At 46.7% G+C, this 25,936-nt stretch overlaps 1 protein-coding gene and 1 long non-coding RNA gene across 10 annotated transcripts in view; one reads left to right on the plus strand and one right to left on the minus strand.

The window, feature by feature from the left end:
• LOC138816317 (inositol 1,4,5-trisphosphate-gated calcium channel ITPR1-like) overlaps window positions 1-25,936 on the plus strand; it is a 275,135-nt gene that overhangs the window by 137,673 nt on the left and 111,526 nt on the right. For 5 of the 7 annotated variants that reach the window (XM_070006010.1, XM_070006011.1, XM_070006012.1 and 2 more), the window contains 6 exons: window positions 1,482-1,610; window positions 3,778-3,898; window positions 7,727-7,911; window positions 11,350-11,498; window positions 12,502-12,613; window positions 18,206-18,238. In XM_070006010.1, the coding sequence (XP_069862111.1) occupies window positions 1,482-1,610; window positions 3,778-3,898; window positions 7,727-7,911; window positions 11,350-11,498; window positions 12,502-12,613; window positions 18,206-18,238 (729 nt within the window). The remainder of the gene's footprint in view (window positions 1-1,481; window positions 1,611-3,777; window positions 3,899-7,726; window positions 7,912-11,349; window positions 11,499-12,501; window positions 12,614-18,205; window positions 18,239-25,936) is intronic. The other 2 variants (XM_070006016.1, XM_070006017.1) reach the window with 1 other exon arrangement.
• LOC138816318 (uncharacterized) lies at window positions 20,651-25,425 on the minus strand. 3 transcript variants are annotated; one of them, XR_011368617.1, is made up of 4 exons: window positions 24,375-24,701; window positions 23,712-23,890; window positions 22,367-22,437; window positions 20,651-21,352 (listed from the first exon to the last, which is right to left on the minus strand). It is a non-coding gene; the product is annotated as an uncharacterized lncRNA (long non-coding RNA). The 3 variants fall into 3 exon arrangements; XR_011368616.1 differs by lacking the exon at window positions 20,651-21,352 and adding an exon at window positions 25,300-25,425 and having other exon boundaries at window positions 21,461-22,437; window positions 24,375-24,499; XR_011368615.1 differs by lacking the exon at window positions 20,651-21,352 and having other exon boundaries at window positions 21,461-22,437.

Consider the following 25,936-nt stretch of genomic DNA (forward strand, 5'->3'; position numbering starts at 1 on the left):
CTTATCTCCAATAAACCACCAGAAAACCAGAAGTGGCACTGTGGCTCAAGTAATAGAGTGCTAGCCTTGAGCTGAAGAGCTAAGGGATGGTGCCAGACCCAGAGTTCAAGCCCCATGACTGATAAAACAACAACAACAACAACAAAAAGAACACCTTGTGGAATCATGGTATTTTCTGCTTGACTGTATACTTACAGGCAAAAAACCTGCAAAAACTTATTTTCTGGACTTTAGGCATGGCTCAAGTGATAGAGCACTTGCCTATAAATACAAAGCCCTGAATTTAATCCTCAGTCTAACCCCCACCAGAAAACACACCCCAAACTGCTTTCTAGTTGAAGATGCTATATAAAATAATGCTCAGCTCAGATGTTGGTGCTACAGATGTATGTGTGTGTGTGTTGTGTTGTGTGTGTGTGTGTGTGTATATGTGTGTGTGCATGCGTGCATGTGCAAGTCTTTTGACTCCATTTGTCTTAGATTTAAGGTTTGTAATCAGAGGCCTCCTTTGCTTAAGATCAGTCTTAGCTGAAGTTTTCTGTACAGGACTTGTTAATACATATCCACATTATGTACCATCCATTTCTGTCATAACTACTCAGGTCTTTTCTTGTGGCAAAAAGGCAATCATAGCAATACCCAAACAAATGGGTATAAATCAAACATTATTCATAAAGACAGCCACCAGCCCTTAGTTTATTGAGCCCTACATTTATTGTTTACAAATGCTGTAAAGCCCTGTGAATCTTTCCTGAAACTATTGAGTACTAAGGTTTAGAACATGATCATCTATTAATACAACTTTTTTCATCCCCCCTTTTTTTTAGTATAAGCAATTTTAAGTTTCAAGTTATAGAATGAATAAGCTTAGTAATCATTATTTAAACCTACAAATGGCAACTCTTTAACAAAATTAAGTAGAGTACAGTTAAATCTAAGGTGTTAACTCACACAAAACATATGTAGTCATTTATTCCAAATTATCCCCTGCTGTTTTGAACAGTGTAATCTCAGTACAATTCTTACTGAATGAATGAGAGCCGGAGGCTGTCAGACATGCTGGAGTGCATGCACTTCACTCTCCTGATTACATGCATTAGGGCCCTGTGGAGCAGATAGATGGCTTGCTCAGGTGGGCAGTTCTACCTTTAAGGAACAAATTGAGACACCTGGGGTTACCATGCTTCTTACTGTTCTCCACAGCTTTGGACATGGAGAGGAATTTTCAGTCCATGGCTTTGTCAGTCTCTTCCCAATCTGGATGTGCTATGAATCAATACCATGATATCTAAGCTGATTTTACTTGTCTTTCACCACGATGTGGACTCTAATCTTGCTATGGCTAACTTCTTACAGGGAGAAAGACTGATATGTAGGTTTTAGCTTTCATTATAAGGGTAGCCAGCAGGCAGGGCCATGGGCTTCTTATTATTTTCTACTGGGTTTAGGTGTAACGTTTAAAGCAATCAATTGTCTTCCAGGCCTGTAACAACACAAGCGACAGGAAACACGCGGACTCCATTTTGGAGAAGTATGTCACTGAAATCGTGATGAGTATCGTTACTACCTTCTTCAGCTCTCCCTTCTCCGACCAGAGTACCACTTTGCAGGTGAGAAGCACAGCAAGGGGCAGAGAGTTGGTGCTGGTCCTCAGCAGCCGAGGCTGACGCAGATGGGGTGTGCAGCTCTCTTGGGTGTGGGCCATTCAAGGAGCACTGGAAAGAGATGCTCTTCTCTTGGTGGAAGTTAGCATTGACAGGGCTGCTCAGGACTGGTTCTAGGACATCTCCAGCCCTCAGATACTGGAATTCATGGATATTGAAGTCCTTAATGTGGATAGGACATGCCACAGCAGACTTCAGATCGTCTCCAGATGACCTAGAACACGTAACATGATATAAAAGCTGTTAAACTGTATTACTTAGGGAATAATGACATGGAGAATGTGTGTATGTTAAGTACTGACCCAGTTTTGGTTGAGTTTGAAGATAAAGAACTCGTGGATATGGAGAATCAGCTGTACTTACTGATAATACTGATTTTCTTTTAAAAATCTTTGGTGCATCAACCCTCTTCAGGATTTTCTACTCTTCCCTCTAAATCACAGAAGATTTTTTTTTTTTTTTTTTTTTTTTTTTTTTTGTCGGTCGTGGGGCTTGAACTCTGGGCCTGGGCGCTGTCCCTCAGCTCTTCAGCTCAAAGCGAGCGCTCTACCACTTGAGCTACAGCGCCACTTCCGGTTTTCTGGTGGTTTATTGGAGATAGGAGTCTCACAGTCTCTCCTGCCCGGGCTGGCTTTGAACCACGATCCTCAGATCTCAGCCTCCTGAGTAGCTAGGATTACAGGCGTGAGCCACCAGCGCCCGGCTTCACAGAAGATCTTAAGTAGATTCTTACATACCCAACACTCTTAACAATGAAACACCTGATCTTATCTTTTTTTTGGGGGGGGGGAGTAGTACTGGGGCTTTGTACTCAGGACATCTCAGGACTTGCTTACTTGGCTGGCACTCAACCACTTGAGCCACACCTCCAGCCCTACTTTTTGCTCAGTCCATGGTTATCTCCTTTCTCTGTTCCTTGCACTTTGAGTTGTGTCTGGTTGCTAATTTGTTAATAAGCAAATATGTATATGAGGCTCTGAATTTCTGAGACCAGAGATAAACATGGATGAGGTAAAATCTTAGCCAGAAAAATGAAGTGGTCAGCAGAAGAGACCAGAGAGGACATAAATGATTAAGGTCAGAGGTAAAGTAGGCCACAGGGTAGATCAGGAATTACCATATAGGCAGGGTAAAAGACCAGATAGTACCTCCGGACTTAAGAAAAGGGGACTTGGGCAGAATGTGGCAGGTAGATGTATTAATCCACCTTCATGTTAATATAACACAATACTTAAGGCAACTGATAAAAGATTTGTGTGAATCATAGTTTGGGAGAGTCTAAGGCATGGCACCTGCATTGGCTCAGCAGTGGTGATGGTGGCAGATGGTAGTGCATGGTGGGAGCATGCATAGAAACAAAACTAACTGAACTGGAGGCAGGAACTGGAGAGAGGAAGAAGGAAGGAGGGAGGGAAAAGGGGGGCAGGAAGGAAAAGATCCCTCAAGGCACACATCCCAATCACCTAACCACCTCCCGCAGAGGCCCACCTCTCAGATTTCACCACTTCAAAGTGAACCTGTGGGAGACACTGAGATTAAATAATATTCAGACCTTAGCAGCACCACGTCCTTTTGCCCAAGGGGTCCAATGAACTGATACGATCGAATTACCCATTGCACTTGGACAGGGAGGGCAAGTTGCTCTTCTCCATTTATTTCTTTGGTATTGGCAGGCAGAGTGGATGCTCAGTAAATCCTAGTTCAATTGGACTATAACGTAGGGATATTTCTCTCTGTGAGTTAGGCTCTTAACTGCGTAGGCCTAGGCAAGCACTCTACCACTTGAGCCATGCTTCTAACCTTTTCCTGTAGTTGTTTTTGTGGGTAGGGTCTTGAATTTTTGCCCAGGGCTGGCTTTGGACTGTGATCTTACTGTGTGCAGCCTCTCATGTTGCAGGGATCACAGGGTACACCTTCATGTCTCTGGCTTTGCTGATTGAGATGAAGGTCTCATTAACTTTTCCCCAGGCTGACCTTGAAGTACAGTCCTTGATTTCTACTTCTCAAGTAGCTGTGACTACAGACAAGAACCACCATACCCAGTTTATGATTCAGTCATCAGTAATCTCTAGTCTTTTTCCCTCCTCTTCTAATCTCTCTCTCTCTCTTGCAGACTCGCCAGCCTGTCTTTGTACAACTACTGCAGGGTGTGTTCAGGGTTTACCACTGCAACTGGCTAATGCCAAGCCAGAAAGCCTCTGTGGAGAGCTGCATCCGGGTGCTTTCTGATGTAGGTAAGATATCCGGTCAATTTGGATATAATTGATTAAGCAGTTGCTTTAGCTCGAAGGTTACACGGAGGGGACATTGGGAGGCCAGACCCAGAGCCGAGTTCCCGACTCCTCAGCCTCTTTGTCAACACAGTATGAACCAGCCAGTCTCAAAGTCACATGGTCCTTGAGAAACAAGTTTTCTTGACTTAAAGTTCCATAACTTGGCAAGTTACAGTACACATAGGGTACTTGAGACCCCGGGAAGTCCCTCACTCAGGACACTGGTTTGTTTAATCTAGCAGATGCATTTGCCTTATGGAAACTTGCCTTCCTGTAAAGCAGCCATTAAAGTCCAGGAAACCCCCTTTCTCAGACGTGGCTCCCATCTTCCCTGTAATGACTCCTCTGTTCCTTCTTTCATGCCTTCCAGCTCTCGTTCATACAGGCTGCCTGGAAAGGAGGCTGTGAAAATCACTTCTGCCTCCACCTTATCACACCTTTTGTTTTCCTTGTCTTTTGTGTGGCATGGGGATTGAACCCAAGGCCTTGGGAATGTAGGCAGGCACCCTATCATTGAGCTACAGGTCCATTTTCATTGGCATGAAAATGGGACGTAGTTCTGGAAGATGGTGTGATCAGTTGATATTTACACACACAGTGTTCTGATGAAGGGAATGATTAGCATTCCCTTTTGGTAGGACTTGGGAAGCCCTGTGTTCTAGATAGCTGGAAAAATGAGAAATTGTCATAAACCATAGCCACCCTACACGGCTGTGGGGGAAGAGCACTAGAACTTAGTCCTCCTATCTAACTCGACTCCAGTACCTGTTACCCACATGTTCTCTGATCCTCCTTCCCTCTATCTACCCTACTAGCCTCTTGATCACTCTTCTACTCTCTGCTTTTAGGAGATCTGCCTAGGAACAACCTTCCTTCCTTCCTTCCTTCCTTCCTTCCTTCCTTCCTTCCTTCCTTCCTTCCTTCCTTCCTTCCTTCCTTCCTTCCTTCCTTCCATGGGGGCTGAACTCTGGGTCCCGGGCGCTGTCCCTCTCAGCTCAAGGCTAATGCTCTACCACTTGAACCACAGTGCCACTTCTGGCTTTTTTCTGCTTATGTGGTGCTGAGGAATCGAACCAATGCCTCATGCATGCAAGGCAAGCACTCTACCACTGAGTCAACTTCCCAGCCCAGGCTTTTTTTTTTTTTTTTTTTAACCATACAGAGGAGTTAAAATTAGATGGGTAAGATAGTGAGTACATTTCTTATCAAGCATTGTTGCCTCCTTCTTTGTTTCCTCTTCTATCCATTCCCATCTCCCCCTTACTCCCATCTTTTTTTTTTTGGTCAGTCGTGGGGCCTGAACTCTGGGCCTGGGCGCTGTCCCTCAGCTCTTCAGCTCAAGGCCAGCACTCTACCACTTAAGCCATGGTGCCACTTCTGGCTTTTTCTGCTTATGTGGTGGTAAGGAATAGAACCCAGGGCCTCATGCATGCGAGGCAAGCACTCTACCACTGAGCCACCTTCCCAGCCAGGCTCCATTTCTTTACCCATTCCCCATCTTCTAGAAGTGCTGTACAAAAGGGCTAACTTCCTGTCCCAAGTGGAGAAGGGTCATCTGTGTCAAGTAGCTCCTTAGTTCCCTGCAGAGTAGCTGGAGGATGAAGGCATGTGTGGCTCTTACGCTGCTTAATGTCTGTCTAGCTCGTGTAGATTGTGTTAACACAGACCTTAGCAGCCTGGTTGCAGAGTCTCTGCCTGATTTCCTATACTGTCATTTGGTGGGTATTGTTTCCGGTTCTGTATTTATGTGGCAGTGGTTCACAGTAAAAAATTAGGGCCTGGGCACTGTCCCAGAGCTTTTGTGTGCAAGACTAGCACTCTACCACTCGAACCACAGTGCCACTTCTGACATTTTGGTGGTTAATTGGAAATAAGAGTCTCAGAAACTTTCCTACCCAGATTGGCTTTGAACCATGAGCTGCGAGCTTTTTGAAAGTATGTCTACTATCATTTCATTATGTGAGCTCTCACGCACAGAGACTTTAGGGAAAAATCTCAGATAATCCATCTTCCACTTTCCCCAGATACGATTGTCTGAGATAGAGAGTGTGTTTTTTGAAGCCAAGTGGAATGCATGAGTCCTTGCGCCAGGCATTTAGCCCGTTAGAACTGGAGCAAGCCATTGATGAGTAGCTCACCACATTGGAGAGGTGAAATGATTCAGTAGTCTCAGTAGTGGTGAGAAAAGACAGAGTTGATACTTACGAAATGGCACAAAAACAGCCACACCACAAACTTCTAGAACTTGTGCCCCTTGAGAATGGCCCCCTCCTGACTAAAGCCACGCCTAAAGGCCATGTGTGCATTGTTTATTTGACATGGAAGTGCCTAGGCATGTGATGAGTGGGTCCCATGTAGCCTGCTTTCTCATTTCTGTCTGTCTTCCACATTGCTCACTTTCTACATTAAAAATGTTAGGAAATGGGGCTGGGAAGGTGGCTCAGTGGTAGAGCGCTTGCCTTGCATGCCTGAGGCCCTGGGTTCGATTCCTCAGCACCACATAAGCAAAAAGAAAAAAGCCGGAAGTGGCGCTGTGGCTCAAGTGGTAGAGCATTAGCCTTGAGCTGAAGAGCTGAGGGATAGCGCTCAGTCCCAGAGTACAGGCCCCACGACCGGACCCCCCCAAAAAAATGTTAGGAAATGATTGGCTGTCTGATTTTGATTTTTTTCCCCCTAAGTCATGTATTTTGTTGTTGTTGAGATTTAAATGTTGGCCTCTCCAGTGCATCTTGGAGGATGCTAGAGCTGTGTTTACAGTTAGATTCAGGGAATAGACATTTTTTTATGCTTCTTGAGTTTCAAAGCAGGGAAGACAGGAAATGATTGCGTTGGGTTTTTTATGTGTTTTTCCCCCATATAGAAACAAGAATCATTCATCTTAGCTTTCTTTTTTTTAAACCAGCTTTGGATTTGGAAATACGTTTAGATTTATTTTTTTTTAATTGCAGAAATTACACGTGGAGTTCTGCACGTGTAGGTTCCCCCATTGCCAACATGTTGCACTAAAACTCAGTGCAACAGGACTAGCATCTGGTTAAGACTAGGAAACCAACGTGGGCACATTGCTGTTAACTCAACCTTACACTCGACTGGATTTCACCATTTTCCACGAACAGACTTTCTCTGTGCCAGGATCCAGCCCCTTGCTCCCCAGTGTCCTGTCTCCTCTGCGCTTCCTTGGCTGTTTCTCAATCTCTCCTTGTTCCTTATGACCTTGGTATATTGACAGGTGCTGGCCCTGTATCTCCCAGCTGGTTCTCGCGTGTGGTTTTCTCCATCTGGAGTGACCTAGTGACTCTTTTTGAAGAGGGAGCACCTCTATAGAAAGAGTAGCAAATCATTGCAAATGCTGGCCGGTGTGAAGTCTGTGCCTAACTCAGCGTTTTGTGGGTTATTTTACAGAATGACAAGCTCAAGGGTTTTTAAGAGAAACAATTCACACTGTCTAAATATGTTTCCTGTCTTGATAAATACATGCACACTTCAGGGTGGCCGAGGAGCCATTCATCGAGATAACATATAAAGCTCTGTCTGATTTACCCAAGCTTTTCATTACCCAAGAGCATTTTAATGTGCTTTGGAGCCACTGCCCTAGAATTCACCTTGGGAAGCCGTACCTGTAAAAGATGGTAAAGTCGAGTCCAGTTCCCAGATCTTCACACTTGGTTCCATACAAGCTGACAGGTGACAGACGTGGAGAAATTGGCCTCACGGGTGATGGGGAGCTAAGACTGTCCCTAGGACATCTGCAGAGGTTACAGGCTCATGACACATCCGTCCCCTGTGCAGCCAAGAGCCGGGCCATTGCCATTCCTGTGGACCTGGACAGCCAAGTGAACAACCTGTTCCTGAAGTCCCACAACATTGTGCAGAAAACCGCCATGAACTGGAGGCTGTCAGCCCGCAACGCTGCCCGAAGAGACTCCGTTCTAGCAGCTTCCCGGGACTACCGGAATATCATCGAGAGATTGCAGGTAATGCCCACTGCTGACAGAAGTGGCGTTGCCCCTGGGCACAGCCGAGCTTCCTCGAGTCAGGGAGCATTGAGCTTGGCTGCTGGGAGGTGTCAGTGGAGAATGAACAGCTGTGTTCATTCTCGGGGCCTGGAGTAGAAGACCACTTAGGAGGATCTGAGTTCCTGACAAACGCATGGTCTTTCGGAGTTAGAGATGGACAGATTCCTTTATCAAGAGCAGGTGCTTACAGAGAAAACTTAAAGCCAGATCCTAAGGTCTCCTTTCTCTACTAGTTTGCCTCTTACACCAGCAGATGAACAAGCGTGGTGTTCCCTTGGGAAAAATTAATTTATTTCAGAACGAGCCAAACAGAACTAAATATATATTATTCAAGTCTAGCTAGACTGTGCTCTCCCCCCACCCCCCACCCCCATGTGAGGACTGACAGATCTGTTCTCCTTGTGAGTTCAAGCCAGAGCCTGGGTTCACAGTCCGGCTCTGCTGGGAAAGTTCTCTGTGCCTCAGTTTCACTGCTGAGAAAACGGGATAGGAGCATCTCCTCCCCGGGGCTGTGGCATGTCGCTGGCATGTCTGGTGTCTGTGTCTCAGAAGCAGATGTCACTCTGCTCTTCCACTGTTCCACACACAGTGAGGCCGGCAGTGTGTCTCGCTCTGGTCTTCTTGAGGTGGTGTCTGGCTGTGGTCGCACTTCCCTTGACTGCTTGTCATAGGTCTGATAGTTGCTGTCACCTGCGCCCTCAGCTGTTGCTGTGGCGACTGAAACATCTGCACGGAGCGTCCCCGAGTGGCCTGGGCTTCCTCGCCGCGGTGCACCTGAGGCCCAGGATAAGCGTTTCTAGAGAAAGACAAGTGAGGGCCGTGCCCTTTTATCAGCTAGCTGGCAGAAGTCACGAAGCATCGCTCCGCTGTGCTCTGTAGGCCAAGGCAGTTTCCAGTCTGCTCGGTTTCAAGAGAGGGGCTGCGTTCGATGGAAGGGACAGAGAACAGAGCGTGGGCTAGGACGCACCGAGGGGCCTCCGTGGGGCAATGCAGGGTCTGTGAAGTGCAGAGCCACCGCTCGCCGTGCGCGAGCGCTCCACCGAGGCTGCTGGCACAAGCACTCCGTCTGTTGTCAGCGGTGACGGCAGTAATTACTACTCTGAATGAAAGTGAAGTATCCGAATCCCAGAGCAGCCATAACTTACTTACAGACAAATGAGCTCGCCGATTCCTCATCCACCCCCATACCAGACAGGGAGTACATAATGGCGCCCGAACCCAGAAATGATCTTCCCCTTCACAGAGGCTCGGGTTTGGGCCAAGAGGTAGACAGTAAATAGCCAGTGGCCTGGGGGAGTGTAAAGGGCAGCAGAGAGGCGAGCCAGCCTACCCTGGATGGAGCACAGGTGAGCGCCTGGGAGACTGAGGAGCCAGCCCCAGCGAGGGCAGGGGCGAGGGCCTGCGAGACTACGAAAAAGCAACATTTCAACCAAGGTCAGAACACTAGGCCTTAAAGACCCAAAGGATGGGAAAACCATCTTTGTATACAACTGTGGCGTTCAAAGACAACAGGAGGCCAGACAGGAGTACTGGAGTTCAGAGGGGCAAGTGAAGAATGATTTGCCTTTACCTTGATAAAACAAAATCTTCAGTGAGTGTCAATCCCTAAATTCCTCTCCTCCCCCTCCCCCCCGGCTTTTGGTAAGGCTAGGAATAACTCAGGATTTCATGGACGCACAGCATTTGCTTGACTCCCCAGTACACATCAATGGTCTGTAGTCATAGACACCAATTTCTTGGGCTCCTGTTAGACTTAAGTTGCATGTTCTTAGGCGATGAAATACATACACGAGGTCATTCTTGTTCTAAAGACTATCATGGCTCAAAGGACTTTACTCTCCAGTTATGCATTGTGTGAGTGCCTGTCATTTTAAGATCTCCTTGTAGGAGGACGTTGGTCATAATATCCAAACATTCACTCGATGTGATAAATGAATTCCTGTTGAGACACGTGCTGCTCACTTAACATTAGCATCTTCCCCGTCCACTGCTTCGCCATCTTTGTTGTTCTTCCCGAGTGCTGACTGTCATACATTTGACAATACAATGCAAGTGAATTGCAGTGTAACATTCGGACTTGGCAAAAGATGCAAGATTTCATGAAAAACATGAATGTTACGTTAAAGAACAACTTCTACCCCGTGCTGGTGCCCATCAGAGATTTGCCAGTTAGGATCAGTAGCTAGTAAAGAAAAAAGGGAGAAAGAACAGTTTTCTCAAAGGGGATGCTGTTCAGGAAACTGGTAAGACCTCAGAGAAATTTGCAAAAATGACCCTCTTTTTCTTTTTGGAAGGCATGTGAGTTAAGGAACGTTAGTCTACTTTCTTAAATCTTGTTGGAACCTCCCCCCTCCCAGAAAAAAGAAATGATGTGATTCATTCATTCTTTATCTGCCCTAAACATTACTTGAGCTATTGAAATTATCCAAACTTTATTAAATATTAGGCAAAGCTATCTTCTTCATTTTAGCTTCTAGATAAAAGGTGCAGCAGTTCTTTCTAAACACTAGTGGGGTCTACAATCAAAATGGGTACAGTTTAAGTACATTTTCCAGGGTGAATCTCTTTGGCTAACTAGGCCCTCCTGAACCACCAACACCGGTTCCCCCTCCCCCTCCGCCCCGCCCCCCACCGCCCCGCATGCTAGTTCAGCTCTGAGTCAGCAAGCCTGAAAGCAGGTTGTAGCATCTTTTGAAGATAATTTCTCATCTGTTTTCTATCATTTGCCTTTAAATGGTGTTTGTTGTGTTGGTTTTGCTGCTCTTTCAACTTCTCTCTGTTTTCCTTTCCTACAGCTATATGTTTTGCATTTGAAGACCATCATGCTATCAGGGTACATGTATTTAGCATGTTGATACAGCATGTTCATTCATTTGTGTTCTCATGTTTATATGACTTTATACTGTAAAAAAATCATGCTCATTGAAAATAACTAGACAACACTGGCAAGTATGACTATATAGAAGAAGATTAGAGTCACCTGTAATCTACCACGCAGAGAAAACCAGTAGTGATGTTTTAATAGTATTTGGTATGTATCTTTTAGATAATAGATATTGTTTATAAATTATGAACAGCGTCATAGACTCCATACTGTTGTCTGACCATTTTGAAGCTCACGGACATCTTTCCATGTTGTTAAATACATGTTTGCATCATATTTTTAAATCTGTGGGATGATCCCTTGAGTAGCATAAAACTGTGTCAGAGGACGGGGTGGGGAGCGCTGATTGGTTTGTGCTTTGTTTTCTGCATTAGGAGGCAATGCTTCTCATCATTTGAGATAAACACTATACAGTACTAAAGTTACTCTTAACGCAGCCTAGTCTGTGCATCTGTTTTAGGGAGAAATCAGTCCCCCTCTGAGCTCTTGACCAAGGCATGCTCCCATTCCAGGACATCGTCTCCGCGCTGGAGGACCGCCTAAGGCCCCTGGTCCAGGCCGAGTTATCTGTGCTGGTGGACGTCCTGCACAGACCCGAGCTGCTTTTCCCCGAGAACACAGATGCCAGAAGGAAATGTGAAAGTGGCGGCTTCATTTGCAAGTACGTGGCCTTCTCCCTCCAGGTGGCCAGCAGCCCGAACCTTGATGACCAGACACAAAGCCTTTGTTCTCGGAGGAGATATTGAGCTTTGAGAAATGCAGTTATGCCATGAGCCCTATGCTGACCTTCCCAGAGGAGGTCTGTCTGATGTTACTGACACTTTTTTGGAGTTTTTTGTTGTTGTTTTTTGAGTGTGTTTTTTGCCAGTCCTGGGGCTTGTACTCAGGGCCTGGGTACTGTCCCTGAGCTTCTTTTTGCTTAAGGCTAGAGCTCTGCCACTTGAGCCACAGCACCACTTCCAGCTTTTTCTGTTTTTGTGGTACTGAGGAATCGAACCCAGGGCTTCATGCTTGCTAGCCAAGCACTCCTGCCACTAAGTCACATTCTCAGCCCTGACACTTATTTTTTTTTAATGAGAGGTTTTTAAAAAAACAATTATTGCATGCATATCCATCTGTTTTATTTTCATTCAGTGGATGTTGACAGAGCACCCACCATGTGCTGGGGCACATGGCTAGCCCTCAAAACTCTGGACTAAATTTTTTTTTCCCTCCTCTTTTTCTTCTTCCTGTATATTTCTTTTCTGGGCCTCTCTAAAGACAAGTCTGTGGAGAAGGGAATATTGTGCCCTGCTGAGGTTTTTTTTTTTTTTTTAAATACAGCACTGGCATATTTTAGTAGCAATCCTCTGATAAATAGCCATGCTTCATGAGTGGACTTCTGTCTGCTCTCTCTCTTCTGTATAATCTCAGCACTGTGAGCAGTAGTGGTGAGCTCCTGCCCTGGAAGCCTGTGGGCTGTTCCTGACCAGCAGATGTCGCTGTTGAGACGCCGTTACCAACAGGCTCTTAGTACGCTGAACACCCGGCCGTGTGTTTAACTTTGGAGCCCTTAATAAATATTTGTTCTTTAACGGACTAGCTAGTTACAATAAGTTGCTTGTGAAGTGTTTTTAATTGAAAGAGTGTTTCGGGTTGTAATCTGTGGTTTTTCTCCCATTCAGATTAATAAAGCATACTAAGCAGCTGCTAGAGGAAAATGAAGAAAAACTTTGCATTAAAGTCTTACAGACCCTCAGAGAAATGATGACCAAAGACAGAGGCTACGGAGAAAAGGTACGGCCCTTCCTCTCAAGGGATCAGACCTTGCTAGGAAACGGCAAGGGAGGCGAGTTTGGAAACCTACCTTAGCTAAGCGTTACTGACAGGAGGTGAACACTTCTTTCCCCTCCCCTCCCCGCAAAAAAAAGCTGTCCCTAAAGGTGCTGGGTCTTATGACTGTCTCCTTGAAAGGCAAGTATACTTAGTCACCTCTTAAAGACTGCCCGCCACGTAATCTTAACGTCAGAGAAGTAGTGCCAAGATTTTTCCTATTTAAATTCCTGGTGAGACGTAAATGCCTCTGTGTGTTGAAGTCTGAATTCCTGAATTGGGGGTTCCTGCTACGCATTCCTGTGGGTTTGCTTGTTTCTGTTTGACGCGATGGTGCACAGTCCTCCCAGTGCTTAATGAAACTCCCTTCAGTAAGGAATAAAGAAGGCAAACATGCCACTCACCTCTGAAATGGCCGTCTCTGTGACCGGAGACTTCGGGGAATGTGCAGCGAGCAAGAGTGGGTGGGAAAGGGACTCAAGAACACTCTGGTGGGTGGGGAAAGGGCTCAAGAGCATTTCCCAGTGGCCTTCTCTCAGCCTTAGCCAAGCATCATGGGCACAGACCCCAATGTCGGCAGTTCTCACTTAAAAGTAATGACGTGTGTGAATCTGCTGTCCACGTTTAGCCAGTTTCTGATCTCACTGGCTTGCCAGAAGAGCCAGTAACTCATCCTCTGGTTCTGGGAAGAAGCCGTCCTGCTCAGCACGCGTGGTGCCAGCCAGGGGACCCCAGAGTAGAAATCTGCAGCAGTTCTGCTTTCCACCCTCCGTGACGCCTCTTGCTGACATCAGAGCACGTTGACGCAGGAGGCCCCTGGGAGAGGGAAAGGAAGCAGAAGGATACGATCCTTACCACACCACCATCCCCAGTCACTGGGCCTTTTAAACGTCACTTTAAAGGTTTAGTTCTGTAAATTAAATGATGAATAAAGGTCGCCAACTCAGTAGGAACTTCATAGACTCAACGTTTATAAATGTGAATGCCAGAAGCAGAGTTTTAGTGTAGGGGAGAAGTGGCAGGGTGGCCTGAGCATGCGTACATGTACTAAGCACCTAGACAGGTCTTGCCTGAAGAAAGGGACAAGGATAGGGCTCCAAGGTAAGGGGAAAGACGATACAAGATAGAACGGTTGATGGCAGGCAGATGGATGGAGAGCTGGTGGAAGAGCAAATTGCCAGGGTTTTAAAAAGATTCTTGCACCCAGAATCAGTGATTCACACTTTTAATACCAGCTACTGGGGAAGCAAAGATCAGAAGGATTGAGGTAAAATCTGGCCCCTGAGGCGGGGTATGTAAATGTGTGTGTATGTGTAGGGGTTAAAAAAGGTAATAAGATCCTGTATCAACAAATAAGCCAGATATGGTAGTATGGGCCTACAGTACCAACTAAAAAGACCATAGGGAGGAGGATCGTGGTTTGAGGCTGGCCCCCAAGCTAAAAAGCAAGAGCCTTTCTGAAACTTCACTAATTCAGAAGAGATCTGGGGCTACGACACAAGTGGTGGCACACCTGCCCAGCAGCACAAGGCCCCGAGTTCAAACCCCAGTTACCACCAAGAAAACCAGTTCTGAAAATGAAGAAAGAAGGAAATGAGTTCCTGGGCCTCAACTCTCCTTTCAGCTGGTGAAGAAATTACTCAGGCCCACGCAGAGGCTGGGAGGAGAGCTGACCTTTCTTTCCACTATTTGGGGCCCATCATCCTCCTTCATGGAAATGGAAATACTGCGGCAGGGCTGGGCCATGCCACGAAGCCCGGGGAGGACGTTCTAGAAACCCATGCTTAGCGGGCACTCCCGGTCCTGCAGCCCGGCCCTGCGGCCCATGCTTGGACTCCTGGCGGTGCCCCTTCGCCCTCCACACTAACGGACTGTTCGGTGGGAGTCGAAGGGGAGTCGTTGCTCCCGTGCTGGCTTTGCGTATTAACTTTGTCCCACCAAGGCTTTCTGAAGGCAGTTTTGTAAGTTTACTGGATGTCCTAGTTGAGTTCGAGACGCTTGGCACACAAAGGGCAGTCCAGTTTTTTCAAGGGTGGAAGAAACTCTGTGCCAAAGAACCAACCTTTCTCAAGCCAGGCAGCTGGCTTCAGCTGGTAAATGAAATAAGGTAATCTTTGGCCTGGGTGCTGCAGACACTAGGCGAAGGTTCAGGCTGTTCCCCTCACCCCCTCCCTATTTCCTGTGGCTCCCCTCCTAGCCTCTTGTGTGGAAGCTGGGCTGGCCTGTGTGCCTCACACCCCGGGCTGCTCTGTGCCCTCCCCCTCCTGTGGCCGATCTGCTCAGCCATAAAATGAGATGTGGCTGAGGCCTCTGCCCCGCCTGGAGCAGGCCTCTCCCTTTGGATCGCAGGCTCCGAGCTGTGGAAGACTGCCGGGGAACCGTGCAAGATCCAAAGGGGTCGAGGCCGCCTCTCAGGGCCAGGGCCCCTGCCAGGGGCTTCCCACGCCATCCAGGGGGCATGGGGCTTGAACTCTGGGCCTGGGCGCTGTCCCTCAGCTCTTCAGCTCAAGGCAAGCATTCTACCACTTGAGCCACAACACCACTTCTAGTTTTCTAGTTGTTTATTGGAGGTAAGAGTCTCATGGACTTTCTTGCCCGGGCTGGCTTTGAACTGCGATCCTCAGATCTCAGCCTCCTGAGTAGCTAGGGTGACAGGAGTGAGCCCCCCGCACCCAGCTTTTTCTTGTCTTTTTTTCCCCCAAGCCACCATCCCCACAAAAGATGGGACTTGGATGCCTTTCCTCGCCTCCACTTTTTCATTCAACTGGAGCGCTTAGTCAAGGTCACAGCTGAACGAAGTTGAAATCATGCTTCATTCTGTGCAGAAAGGCTGCTGTGCTTGCATGGGTCTGCCTGCCTGGGGGCACGGGAAGGACACCAAGAAATGTCACCCTGCTACCCACGAGACAGCACAGCGAGACTGACGTACCCAGAAGGGCCTTGGGTTCCCCACTAGTTTCCCAGGGAGACCAGACATCGGAACTGACGGCGACAATGCTCGCTGCCCCTTGTCTGCTGCCAAGCACTCCACTGAGGAGGACAGCAGCTCCTTCCGCCGCCACTGCCATAACTAGTTTTATACACAAAGAAGGCGACGTGGGCTCAGAGAAGTTTGGAAAGTTGCATGAGTTAAGCAGCTAACAACAAGGGAGCCACAGACAGCTCTCAGGCCCAGCATCGCACCAGGGTCAAAGTGAACAGGGCTGATTGCATGGAGTGTTTCATTATCCACCTTCTTTCAAGAGTTAAGTTTGTGTTATGTTACCCGGTTATGTAACTGTCAGGAGGCAGTGGTTAAACATCTAAAGCTTCTGCTCAGTTCTGATTTCTCACCCAACTCAGCACAGTTTCCAGCCAGTGGCAGGTAAGTGGCCCTGGACCATTTGCAACCTATGGTTCTGGTCAGATCTCAACGTGAGGAGTCAGTCTCGGGTAGCACGTGGTCTGCTTGGCCAGGAATTGCCCACAGACGAGGAAAGGGAAGGACTGATGGAAGAAGATCGTCACAAGAATTGAATCGTGATCATTGTCTCGGTCTGTTGTTGTTACCATGAAATGACAGAGGCAGGATACTTTGTAAAGAACAAAGGTTTAATTAGCTCCCAGTTTGGGGGGCAGAAAGACCACGATTGGGTGGCCCCATTGATTTCCCTTCTAGTGAGGACATAATGGTGGTGAGCACCGAGATGTGAAGGCAGGGAGGGCCGCCCCTCTGAATGGGGCCAGGCTGCCCAGGGAACTGCCTGCTCGCACAGGAACCAGCTCAGCCTCCCCCAAGAGCTACTTGCATTCCTTCAAGGCCAGCACCCCCAGCACCTAAGGATCCCCCTGGATCTCACCACCTCCTGACATCACATCCTCCTAAGCTCAACATGTGCACCTCACAAGACGCTCAGACCACACGCAGATCCTAGCAATACCTTAGAAGTCACTGAAGCCCTTGGAGTTCTGAAGTGCAACCAGCCAACAGTGCATACTCTTCTCATAGTAGGAAATAACGAAGGAAAGAAAAGTTTAAAATGACTGCCAAAGCAAAGGGAGATCCATTTCTCCATTTTGCTTGCTGTGTCTCTACCCTATGTATTCAGAAGGACTGAACATTAATATCACGTCAGGACTTGGTTAATACTCCTTCTGTGAATCATCCACTGAACTCAACCTAGAAATTCAAATTTGTCCATACTAAAGGAAAAAAAAAAAAATCACATGCCAAAACATGTCCAAGATTTCATCTGAATCTACTATAGCTCAGAGAAAAGCTTCAAGCCCCTGGACTTCCCTTCCCTCTCCCCCACCCCCCTTTTTTTCCCACCAGTCCTAGGGCTTGAACTCATGGTCTGAGCATTGCCCCCGAACTTCTTTGTACAAGTCTAGTGCTCTACCACTTGAGCCACACCTCCACTTCTGGCTTTTTCAGTGGTAAATTGGAGGTAAGAGTTGCACAGACTTCCCGGACTGGCTTTGAGCTGCTCAGATCACAGCCTCCTGAGTAGCTAGGATTTATGGGTATGAGCCATGGGCACCCAGCACCTCCCCTACTTCCTTTTAAAAAAGGAGCATAGGCACTTTATGTACTGGCCACTCTAGTTTACTGTAGGCTTTTTATTAAGCTGCTGTTGGCATGAATTATTACTTGAAAGAGATTGGAAAGAAATTCAGAGGCCAGGAATTCGTGTGAAAGGATATCTCTGAATTCTTTAAAATTCCCTTTCTCCTGCTGAATAGTGGTAGCTGTATGAGTCCTCATTACCCCAGGTACCACTGGGGTTTCGTGCCATACAAACTGTCAGTCCTCTGGTAATTACCAAAGATGCTTTGTTCTAGGCAAGTAAAGTGTTAGCCTTTCTAGCTACTAGCATTTCTGACAGCCTCTTCAATTTGCAGAATGTACCGCACACTAATGAAGCAAAAGCAGAATCACTCGAGGGTCATCCAATTATCCTTAAACAAGCATAACTGTGATCATTCTCCTGTGGTTTTTATTTCCCTTGGATTGGATGCGAAAGAACCGTGTGTTACTAATTTCACTTGAATTGGCACATCCATAGTACAAGCTTAGGATGAGTTGGTCTCATTACCTGCCGATGTTAATCCCAGTTCTGATTGGTTGCTGACTGCCCCCCTCCCCAGTTGAATCCACAAAATGAGTCTAGAGGGAAAAATGTTCTTCTCAGTTGAGTTAATCCTACTGTAGTCCTTCACTCTGCTCTTTTCTACCTTCTTCTGAGAAACATTGCTCGGGGAATAGGGCCTTGTTTCTTGCTTGATTCATGTTTATAATCGGGAGCTGGTGAGGCACGGGCAGGGGCTGAAGCTGGCACACGAGTGGAGTGTGGCCTATCTTGCCCATTTTGTTCCAGAGCAAATGTCACCCCGAGCTGTGGCAATGTCCACAATGCCCAAATCCCTTGAAATGGTTGCCTGCTTCTGGTGCTTTGAGGTCAAAGTTCGCTCTAAGAATACATTCGCAGAGTTTCTAACACTTAAATTGGCTTGCATGTCCTTTCCTAATTTAACTTTCTTTTTCTCTCCCCTCCCTCTTCTTTTTTTTTCCAGCAAATTTCCATTGATGAATTGGATAATGCTGAGGTTCTGATTGTGTTGGTTTTGTTTTGAATGTCCCACAGTGGCGTTTCCATGACCCTGTCCCAGTCAGCCCTGTGCCCTGTCGTCTGGTCTCTGCAGTGTCTAGCATGTGACCTTGTAGCGCGTCTCCTGGGAGTGAGTGGAGTCTGTCCTCCGTGTTAGCATCTCCCATGAGCACGCTGCCATTTGTCCTCAGAGATCCTGTCCCCCCTAGATAAGGATTCCCTAGCTAGAATCTCAGCTGAATCTGTGTTTGTCAGTGGTTGTGAACTTGTTGCTGAAGTTCATTTTGTGAATGTAAAGAGCTTTTCTATCTGTATGTAAAGCATCTGACCCAAAGAGAGGTGACTGCATCAGTAGAGAGTTTGAAAGTGGAGGGGTGGGGAGGAGAAGGGAGGGAGGGAGGAAAAAACAGCAACAAACAAAAACAAACAACAGTGACAAAAAAAAAAAAAAAACCATTTTCTGGTCTATGTGTTGAACAGTACCAAGTAGGAGGGGGGTCATAGAAACATTTTCCAGGGGCAGTGTAGATCCTAAAGGGCCAGTTGAGTTGTCAGCCCTGACATCAGAGGTGCATTGTACAATCCATGGCTCCTATTCTAGAAAAACTACTTGTAGATACATCAGCTTCTGCACTGATTAGTTGTATTTAGCCACATTTACCCTGGGGACTGACAGGGGCGCGGACATTTTGTCTGGGATTTGGAGACCTCTTACATATTTTCATTGTGGGGAATTTAAAAACAAATACTCCATGCCACGTGTTTAGGCTGAGATGCATAGTTGACAAGCAGTAGCAGAAAATAATTAATCTGAGAGATGAATGTATATAGTTCAAATGGTTTGATTGGTTGGCAAATGGGGCACACTGGAATAGAATTTTATATGACAGTTGTAGGATCATTTCCCTGGCCTACTTTAGAAGTTTGCTCCTCCTCTTGATTGATCAATTAATGTCTTAGAAGGGACAAACATGTCATCTGCTGTAAAGTCTGTAATACACATAATTTAAAAGATAACAATAAGTGGTTCAAATCTACCTAAGGAGACTTAGCATCACAGGCTTAAAACTGAAAGCGGCACCGTGGTTATGAGTTTGGTCCACTTGCCCCGGAATGGAGCGTAGAAAGTGAGGGAGCGTGGCTGTCATAGCCCACACGAGAAGACAGTGGCCGAATTAGTGCGAGACAGGAGAGTGGCTCAGTATCTTAGAGGTGGGTCTCCACAGAAAATTCCATTAGGCCAGAATTGTCCTTGTGTTAACCAGACACAAACAGTGAAGGAGACCTTCGGGGTGAGGGGGGGGGGCAAAGAGAAGGAGCATAGAACACCAAGTAGCAGCCTAATTAATTGCTTTAACGACAGTGGCTTCTGCTGTGTTCTATTTAGCTTTGCCACTCGGAGTAATTTGTATGCCAGAAAAATATCCTGTGTATGCTGACAACTCTTCAAAGGTTTTCTTGTTTCCGCTTACCGTTGGGAATGCCTGACTGGTCTAACTCCTGAGGCCGAGTTTCTCTTTGCTTAAGTATAAATCAAGTCAGGGAAGGAAAGCCTCCTCTAACTGAGTCTGCAGTGTTATTAATACACTGTTTGTGCACCATAGTAATCAGTTGATGTGTCTGCTTGCTCAAGATACAACTCTTCTGGCTGGGAGTTTATTGCTTGCTTATGGAAAGATTCCACAGTTGGAGCAGGTGTGTTTATAATTATACTCTAGGAAATAGAATACTGTCTGTTTATAAAAGAAGAATGTTCTGGCAGGCACTTGGATTCTTTGAAAAATCCCTGAGGAAGCAACTGCGGATCCCCTCTGCGTGGTTACCCCTGGCAACCGTCAGAACCCCGGGACACCAACACCCTGTCCCCAGTCCCTCAGGCTATTGGACCTGGCTCTCTGTGCAGAAATGACTGATGGGCCTTTATCATCGATGCTGTTCTGGAAACTACCACGGCTCCTGTGGTTTCTCCCCCACCAAGTGTTCAGTGAGTGTGTGCTGGTTGGAGCCTACCTACAGCCAGCTCACAGCTGCAGCTCAGCAGAAGTTTAATGAGAGCTCATGCTGGCTGAGAAGCGGGGCAAGCCCTCATGCCTAAACTGCAGGCCCTCGTTGCACATCGTAAGCGTGGTGTGAAAGAGCCCAGGAGATAGCGTGAGGCCTGGGAAGGGTCGCTGCCCTTTGGTGGTGGAGGTGGGCTGAGCATGCAGTGAGTGAGTTGGAAGAAAGCACAGCACAGCACCTCTTTATCCCTATCAGGGCTCTGAGCAAACGGGGTGAAGTGAGGACAGAGGCCTAGACTCGCTGCACGGAACGTGCGTGGCTTGGCCCTTCCCAGCTGCCTCCTCCAACAGAGTTTCATGTGACTCCAGGAAGTAGATGGTGTTTTGTTTTTGTTTTGTTTTCCTGGCAGGTAAAGAGGCAAGAGTCTACACCGTCGGTCCGTCCCTTCCCCCCCCCCCCTTCGCCATTTGCTCTTTTCCACTGGAGGTGTGAGGGGCAGTCGGGGACACGGGGCAGGGAAAGGAGACAGTTGGCAATGGTGGCCCTTGAGCTCTTATTCATCGAGTTTACAGCTTGATGAGCCATCGTCCGAATCAAGATATAGGGTGCTTCTATCACCCCCAAACCCTCCTCATTGCCAACCCCCCCTCACCATTAGACAGCTGCTGTTAAAGTCATTCGTTTCTGTGGCTGAGTTTTGAGTGCTTGGTACAGTGCTAGGGGATTGGAATACATTCTTGCCCCCAGTTCCCAGTGCTGGAACTTACAGCTGTGTTGGAGAGCTAGACAGTGATACAAATGACTGCGTCAGCTGTCCATTGTAAGAAAGATTAGGAGAAACTCATAGAGCCACGAGATCATGCCATCTGGGTATTCCTTCCTAAGCTGCAGGGCCAGGTCCCCGCTGCAGAGTTCAGGGAAGAACGCAAGTAGCCTGGATGATGGCGTGAGTCTCCTCTTTAGACTTCAGAGCCAGGCCAGTCACGGGTGGTTGTGCTCAGGCCTCAGGCAGAGGCGGCGGTCAGATTGTGGCCACTCCGTAGTCCTCTGTCCTTGGGAAGGACCGGGATGTGCAGGCAGTGCGGCCATAGCTTAGAGCGTGTGTTCATTTCTACACATGCGAGATGAGATGGTCATTGAATTACTGTTACTGAGAGTCTCTGGTGACAGCTAACATCTCTGCCTTCCTGTACTGCAGGAAGGAGGGAAGGGAGGGAGGGAGGAAGGGAGGGAGGGAGGAAGGAAGTGAGGGAGGGAGAGAAGGGAGGAAAGGAGGGAGGGAGAGAAAGGAGGGAGGGAGAGAGAAAAGCTAGGCAGACTTTGCCATTCTCTAAGATGGCTGCAGCCTGCTTCTATTGGGTTCTCAACTTTCCCCAGTTTGTTGGGTTTTTTTGTTGTTTTGTTTTGTTTTGTAAATAAAAGATGCTACTGACAGGGAACTTGGTAACATTGCAAGAAGGAAGAGAGCGCTCGAGAGACCCAGAAGAATTGTTCAGTTCCACCTTCAGGGGGCGTTCTCACGACGCCCAACTCCGGGTGGAGGTGTCCTACTTTTCTCCATTGCTGTGAACTGCGGAGTTGGGCACCTGCCAGCACTGAGGCGGCAGTTACATAAGAGCTGCTTTTTTTCCTGGAATTTAGGCTCACTGCTGATGTGTGACCTTCACCAGTAATTGCCAATAAGTGCAGCAGGCTGTTTACTGTTCGGCTCTGGCAACCGCAGAGGGGGCTCAGCTCCGGGCACACAGAAGCTACTGCGGCGTCTGCCGAGGCTGCTGCTCTGCTGGTTTGAGAGTGCTCCATGGCGACCAGAGTTGTATAATTCATTCAAGTCCAATGGCAATTTTTAAGCAACAAAGGATGTTATTGAGTGTTGATGCACGCGTTCCCTAAGATATAGGTAAAACGACGTTGTTGGGAACAGAGTAATTTTTATGTATTTTTGTTTCTAAAACCAAATAGCATTTAAAGAGAATTATGTGAGGAGTTGTGAAGATTTGAAATTGTTCTCCTAAATGCTAGATAGCTTCTATTTTGGGTTCAATTTTCTTTAAAGCTTTCTGCTCACTTAATGAAGGGTTTTCAAAGGCTGGGTGAAGGGCAGGGCTGGGCCCAGCAAACCTACTTGCAAGCTCATTCAGTGCTGTTTTTGTTTCCCTCCTCGGAGGCTGTGAGTGGGTAAAAAGAAACTGAGAGCTGGGGAAAAAAAAAAAACAACTTAGGGGGTTGGAAATGGTAATTTCCCTTTGATGTGCCCATATCTAGATCTAGGCTGCAGTCAGATTTCTAGATTTGTGTTCCCCTGACATTAGGATGGCCCACGGAGAAGAGACTCTCCTAGGGTCATGGAGGGAGTTTCCATTGAGGCGGGAGAAAGTGTTCACAGTCTGTACCCTGCACTGGCCTACACTAGACACACAATGGATGGATGGAGAGATGAACAGGTGTGGGAGGACAGGGCATTATAAGCACCAGAAATAGTCACCCTAGGAAGTCTGTGGGCTTATTTTCATTTGGATGTTACAAAGTACAATTTCTGTCACTGATAGCAGAAGTGCATCCCTTGATAAATGTTAGGCGCATTACGAACTGAAAGCAATTAATGATCATCTTATCACAGCTCAGGTTACTTACTCAAGTACTACCACAGTTAGGATGCCCTGGTTATAGGCCTCAGTCAGGAAGCACAGTTAGGACTCAGTGACAAGGTGCTGCTTGAATGTCTATTGAATGTCCCCTTCCCTTCCCTTCCCTTCCCTTCCCTTCCCTTCCCTTCCCTTCCCTTCCCTTCCCTTCCCTTCCCTTCCCTTCCCTTCCCTTCCCTTCCCTTCCCTTCCCTTCCTCTTCTCTTCCTCTTCCTCTTCCTCCTCCTTCACCTCCTATCCCTTCCCTTCCCTTCCCCTCTTTTCCCTCCTTTCCTTTCCTTCCTTCCTCTTCCTCCTCCTTGTTCTCCTTCACCTCCTATTTCTCCTCTTCCTTGTTCTCTTCCTCCTCTTTCTCCTCTTCCTCTTCTTCTCTGTGTGTGTATATGGTACTGGGGTCAAACTCAGAGTCTCATGCTTACTAGACAGGTGCTCTACCACTTGAGCCATACCCCCTGCTATTTTTGCTCTAGACTTTTTAGGTTAATGTCTTGTGTTGATGGCCTAGGTAGCCTGAACTGTGATCCTCATATTTATGCTTCCTATTAAGATGACTGGTGTGTGGCACTGCATTCAGCCTTTTATTAGTTGAGATAAGAGTCTTTTGAACTTTTTTTTTGCCAGAGCTTATCTTGAACCAAGATCCTCATAATCTCTGCCTCGTGGGTACTTGATTTTAGCTGTGTGCCACCACAGTTGGCTTCTCTTTTTTTTTCTGTTAAGTTAGATTTTGCTTAATTTGTTTGAAAATACTGAAAGATTTAAGATCAAAGACTAAATATGGAGAAGGTTTCAAATTCAAAACTAGCATCCATTTTTGTTAATCACCTGTTGGTTGGGAGACTTGGCCTAGATTAGAGGGATTCACACCAGAGTGTAGTGACTGATGAGATTATAGGACTATCAGATCAGATAGGATCAGACTGTCCGAGGCAGAACAGAGTACCTGCAGCATCACACACACCCACAGTCCCCACATTCTTCACGTGTTCATAGAGACCTTCACCCTTTCATGTCAAAAAAGAGAAGAAAAATACCAATAATAAACCCGTGCCAAGATAGGCCATTCATGTACTAAACATTGCTCTTTAAATATTATATATTATAAAATGTAATTACATATAATTATAATTGCATAGTAATTATCTTCTTTGAACAGGCATAGTTTATTAATATGCTTATATTTATCAAAATTGTAGCTTGCTGCCGTAATACCACCTTTTCCTCAAATAACTGGGACTGTGGGACTGTAATCCCTCAGAGGAGGAAGTGCTGGTGGAGGCTCTTGCTTACTTTACCACATTATGAAGCCGGTCTGGTCTGGCCTGGCCTTGTCTTCACCATGCCTGGCAGTATTTATACTCTAGTAGGTTGTATTATTTAGGGAACTTGTCTCTTACATTGTATGAAATGAAATTTCCTGACAATATACCAAGTGCTATTTGGTATTTTAGCTGGAAGGGATCCCCCAAAAATGTGGTCTAGCCTTACCTTGAACAGGTGAGGAGCAGGAGCTGATAGATGTCCGTTGATGGCCACAGGGTCTCTCGGAGAGCCATGGTCACATGGTGCCCACCGGGTCCCCTGATAGCACTAATGCTCGTGCCGTTGCCATTCTGTTCCACACATGGAAGCGTTAAATAATTGTTCTTCTATTAGATATGTTTCCTAAGACTGCAGAGCAGCCTCTCATAGCTTCATAGCTTATCTCATAGCTTCATGAGATTTTTTTCAAGAAGGAAAAATGTAGCTAATTAGTGGCAATGTAGTTTTCCCTTTTAAAAATCAAACTAATTTTCAGACAGGCACAGCAGTCATTTAGGGAGGAAATAGAATGTTTGTTCAGTGGTAAAAATTTCAGCAAGCCCTACTCTCAGAACACTAAATAAAGAATATACAACCTTTGACCAGTATAAAAAGAATCGAGGATGCTACACTGGACAAAGAGAACCAAAGAAAAGTAGAGAACTAAAACAAGGACACACCAGTTCTGCTTGCATCTTCTTGATTTTCTCAAGCTTTGGCTTGGATTGTCCAGGGAATCAGAGGGTAGCTGCTTGGGTTGTGCAGGAAATCCCTGCCTGTCTGTCATCCCTTCATTCTAGTCAAAGAGGACGAACCTAAAGGCTGTTGCTCGTGGGCATGTGGCCAGGGCAAATGGTAGGAGATAATCTTCTGTCGCAGATAGAGCTGCGGCTGTTCTAAATGTACAGGCAATTGTTGCAGTTCTGTTTTCTCTTGCACGTTCTTTTTACACTCAGAGCAGAAAACAAAAATGTATACAGATTGAATTTTTAAAGGGTATAGAAGATAAAGGCAAGAGTTAAAAATGCATTCATGCCTGAATTCCTAGCTACTCATGAAGCCGAGATCTGAGCGTCAAGGTTCAAAGCAGGAAAGTCTATGAGATTCTTACCTTCAGCTTAAAAAGCCAGAAGTGAAGGTATGGTCCAAGCCGTTGATCACCAGCCTCAAGTGGAGAAAGCTAAGGGATTGTGCCCGGGCGCTGAGTTCAAGCCCCAGTAGTCTGCTCTCTCGCTGTGTCTCTCTCGCTGTGTCTCTCTTGCTGTGTCTCTCTCGCTGTCTCTCTCTCTCTCTCTCTCTCTCTCTCTCTCTCTCTCTCTCTCTCTCTCTCACTGTCTCTCTCTCTCTCTCTCTCTCTCTCTCTCTCTCTCTCTCTCTCTCTTCTCTCTCTCTCTCTCTCTCTCTCTCTCTCTCTCTCTCTTATGCACACACATTTATGTATCATTTATTATTTATGTATTTGACAATACATCTGAGTTCTGCAAGTAAGGGGGGACGGGGGGGGGGAACCCCATATAATACCAGAGTCCTTTACACCACAGCGGGCCTCCCATGCCTAACAGGAGACTGGGTGTTTTGCAGGGCATTTCTCCCTCTAGGAGAAGTGGGGTTACACTCCTGTGGGACATGTCTTCCATCCAGCACGACGTGAGCAAGTCTGCCTCGTCTTTGTAGAAGATCCTGTCTCTTTATTTTAGTTCATCTATTGGAAAATAGAAAAAAACAAACCAGGAATGGTTAGGTTATAC

The sequence above is a fragment of the Dipodomys merriami genome, unplaced genomic scaffold (assembly GCF_024711535.1).
Source record: "Dipodomys merriami isolate MVZ:Mamm:240054 unplaced genomic scaffold, mDipMer1.0.p SCAF_690, whole genome shotgun sequence".
Lineage (NCBI taxonomy): Eukaryota > Metazoa > Chordata > Mammalia > Rodentia > Heteromyidae > Dipodomys > Dipodomys merriami.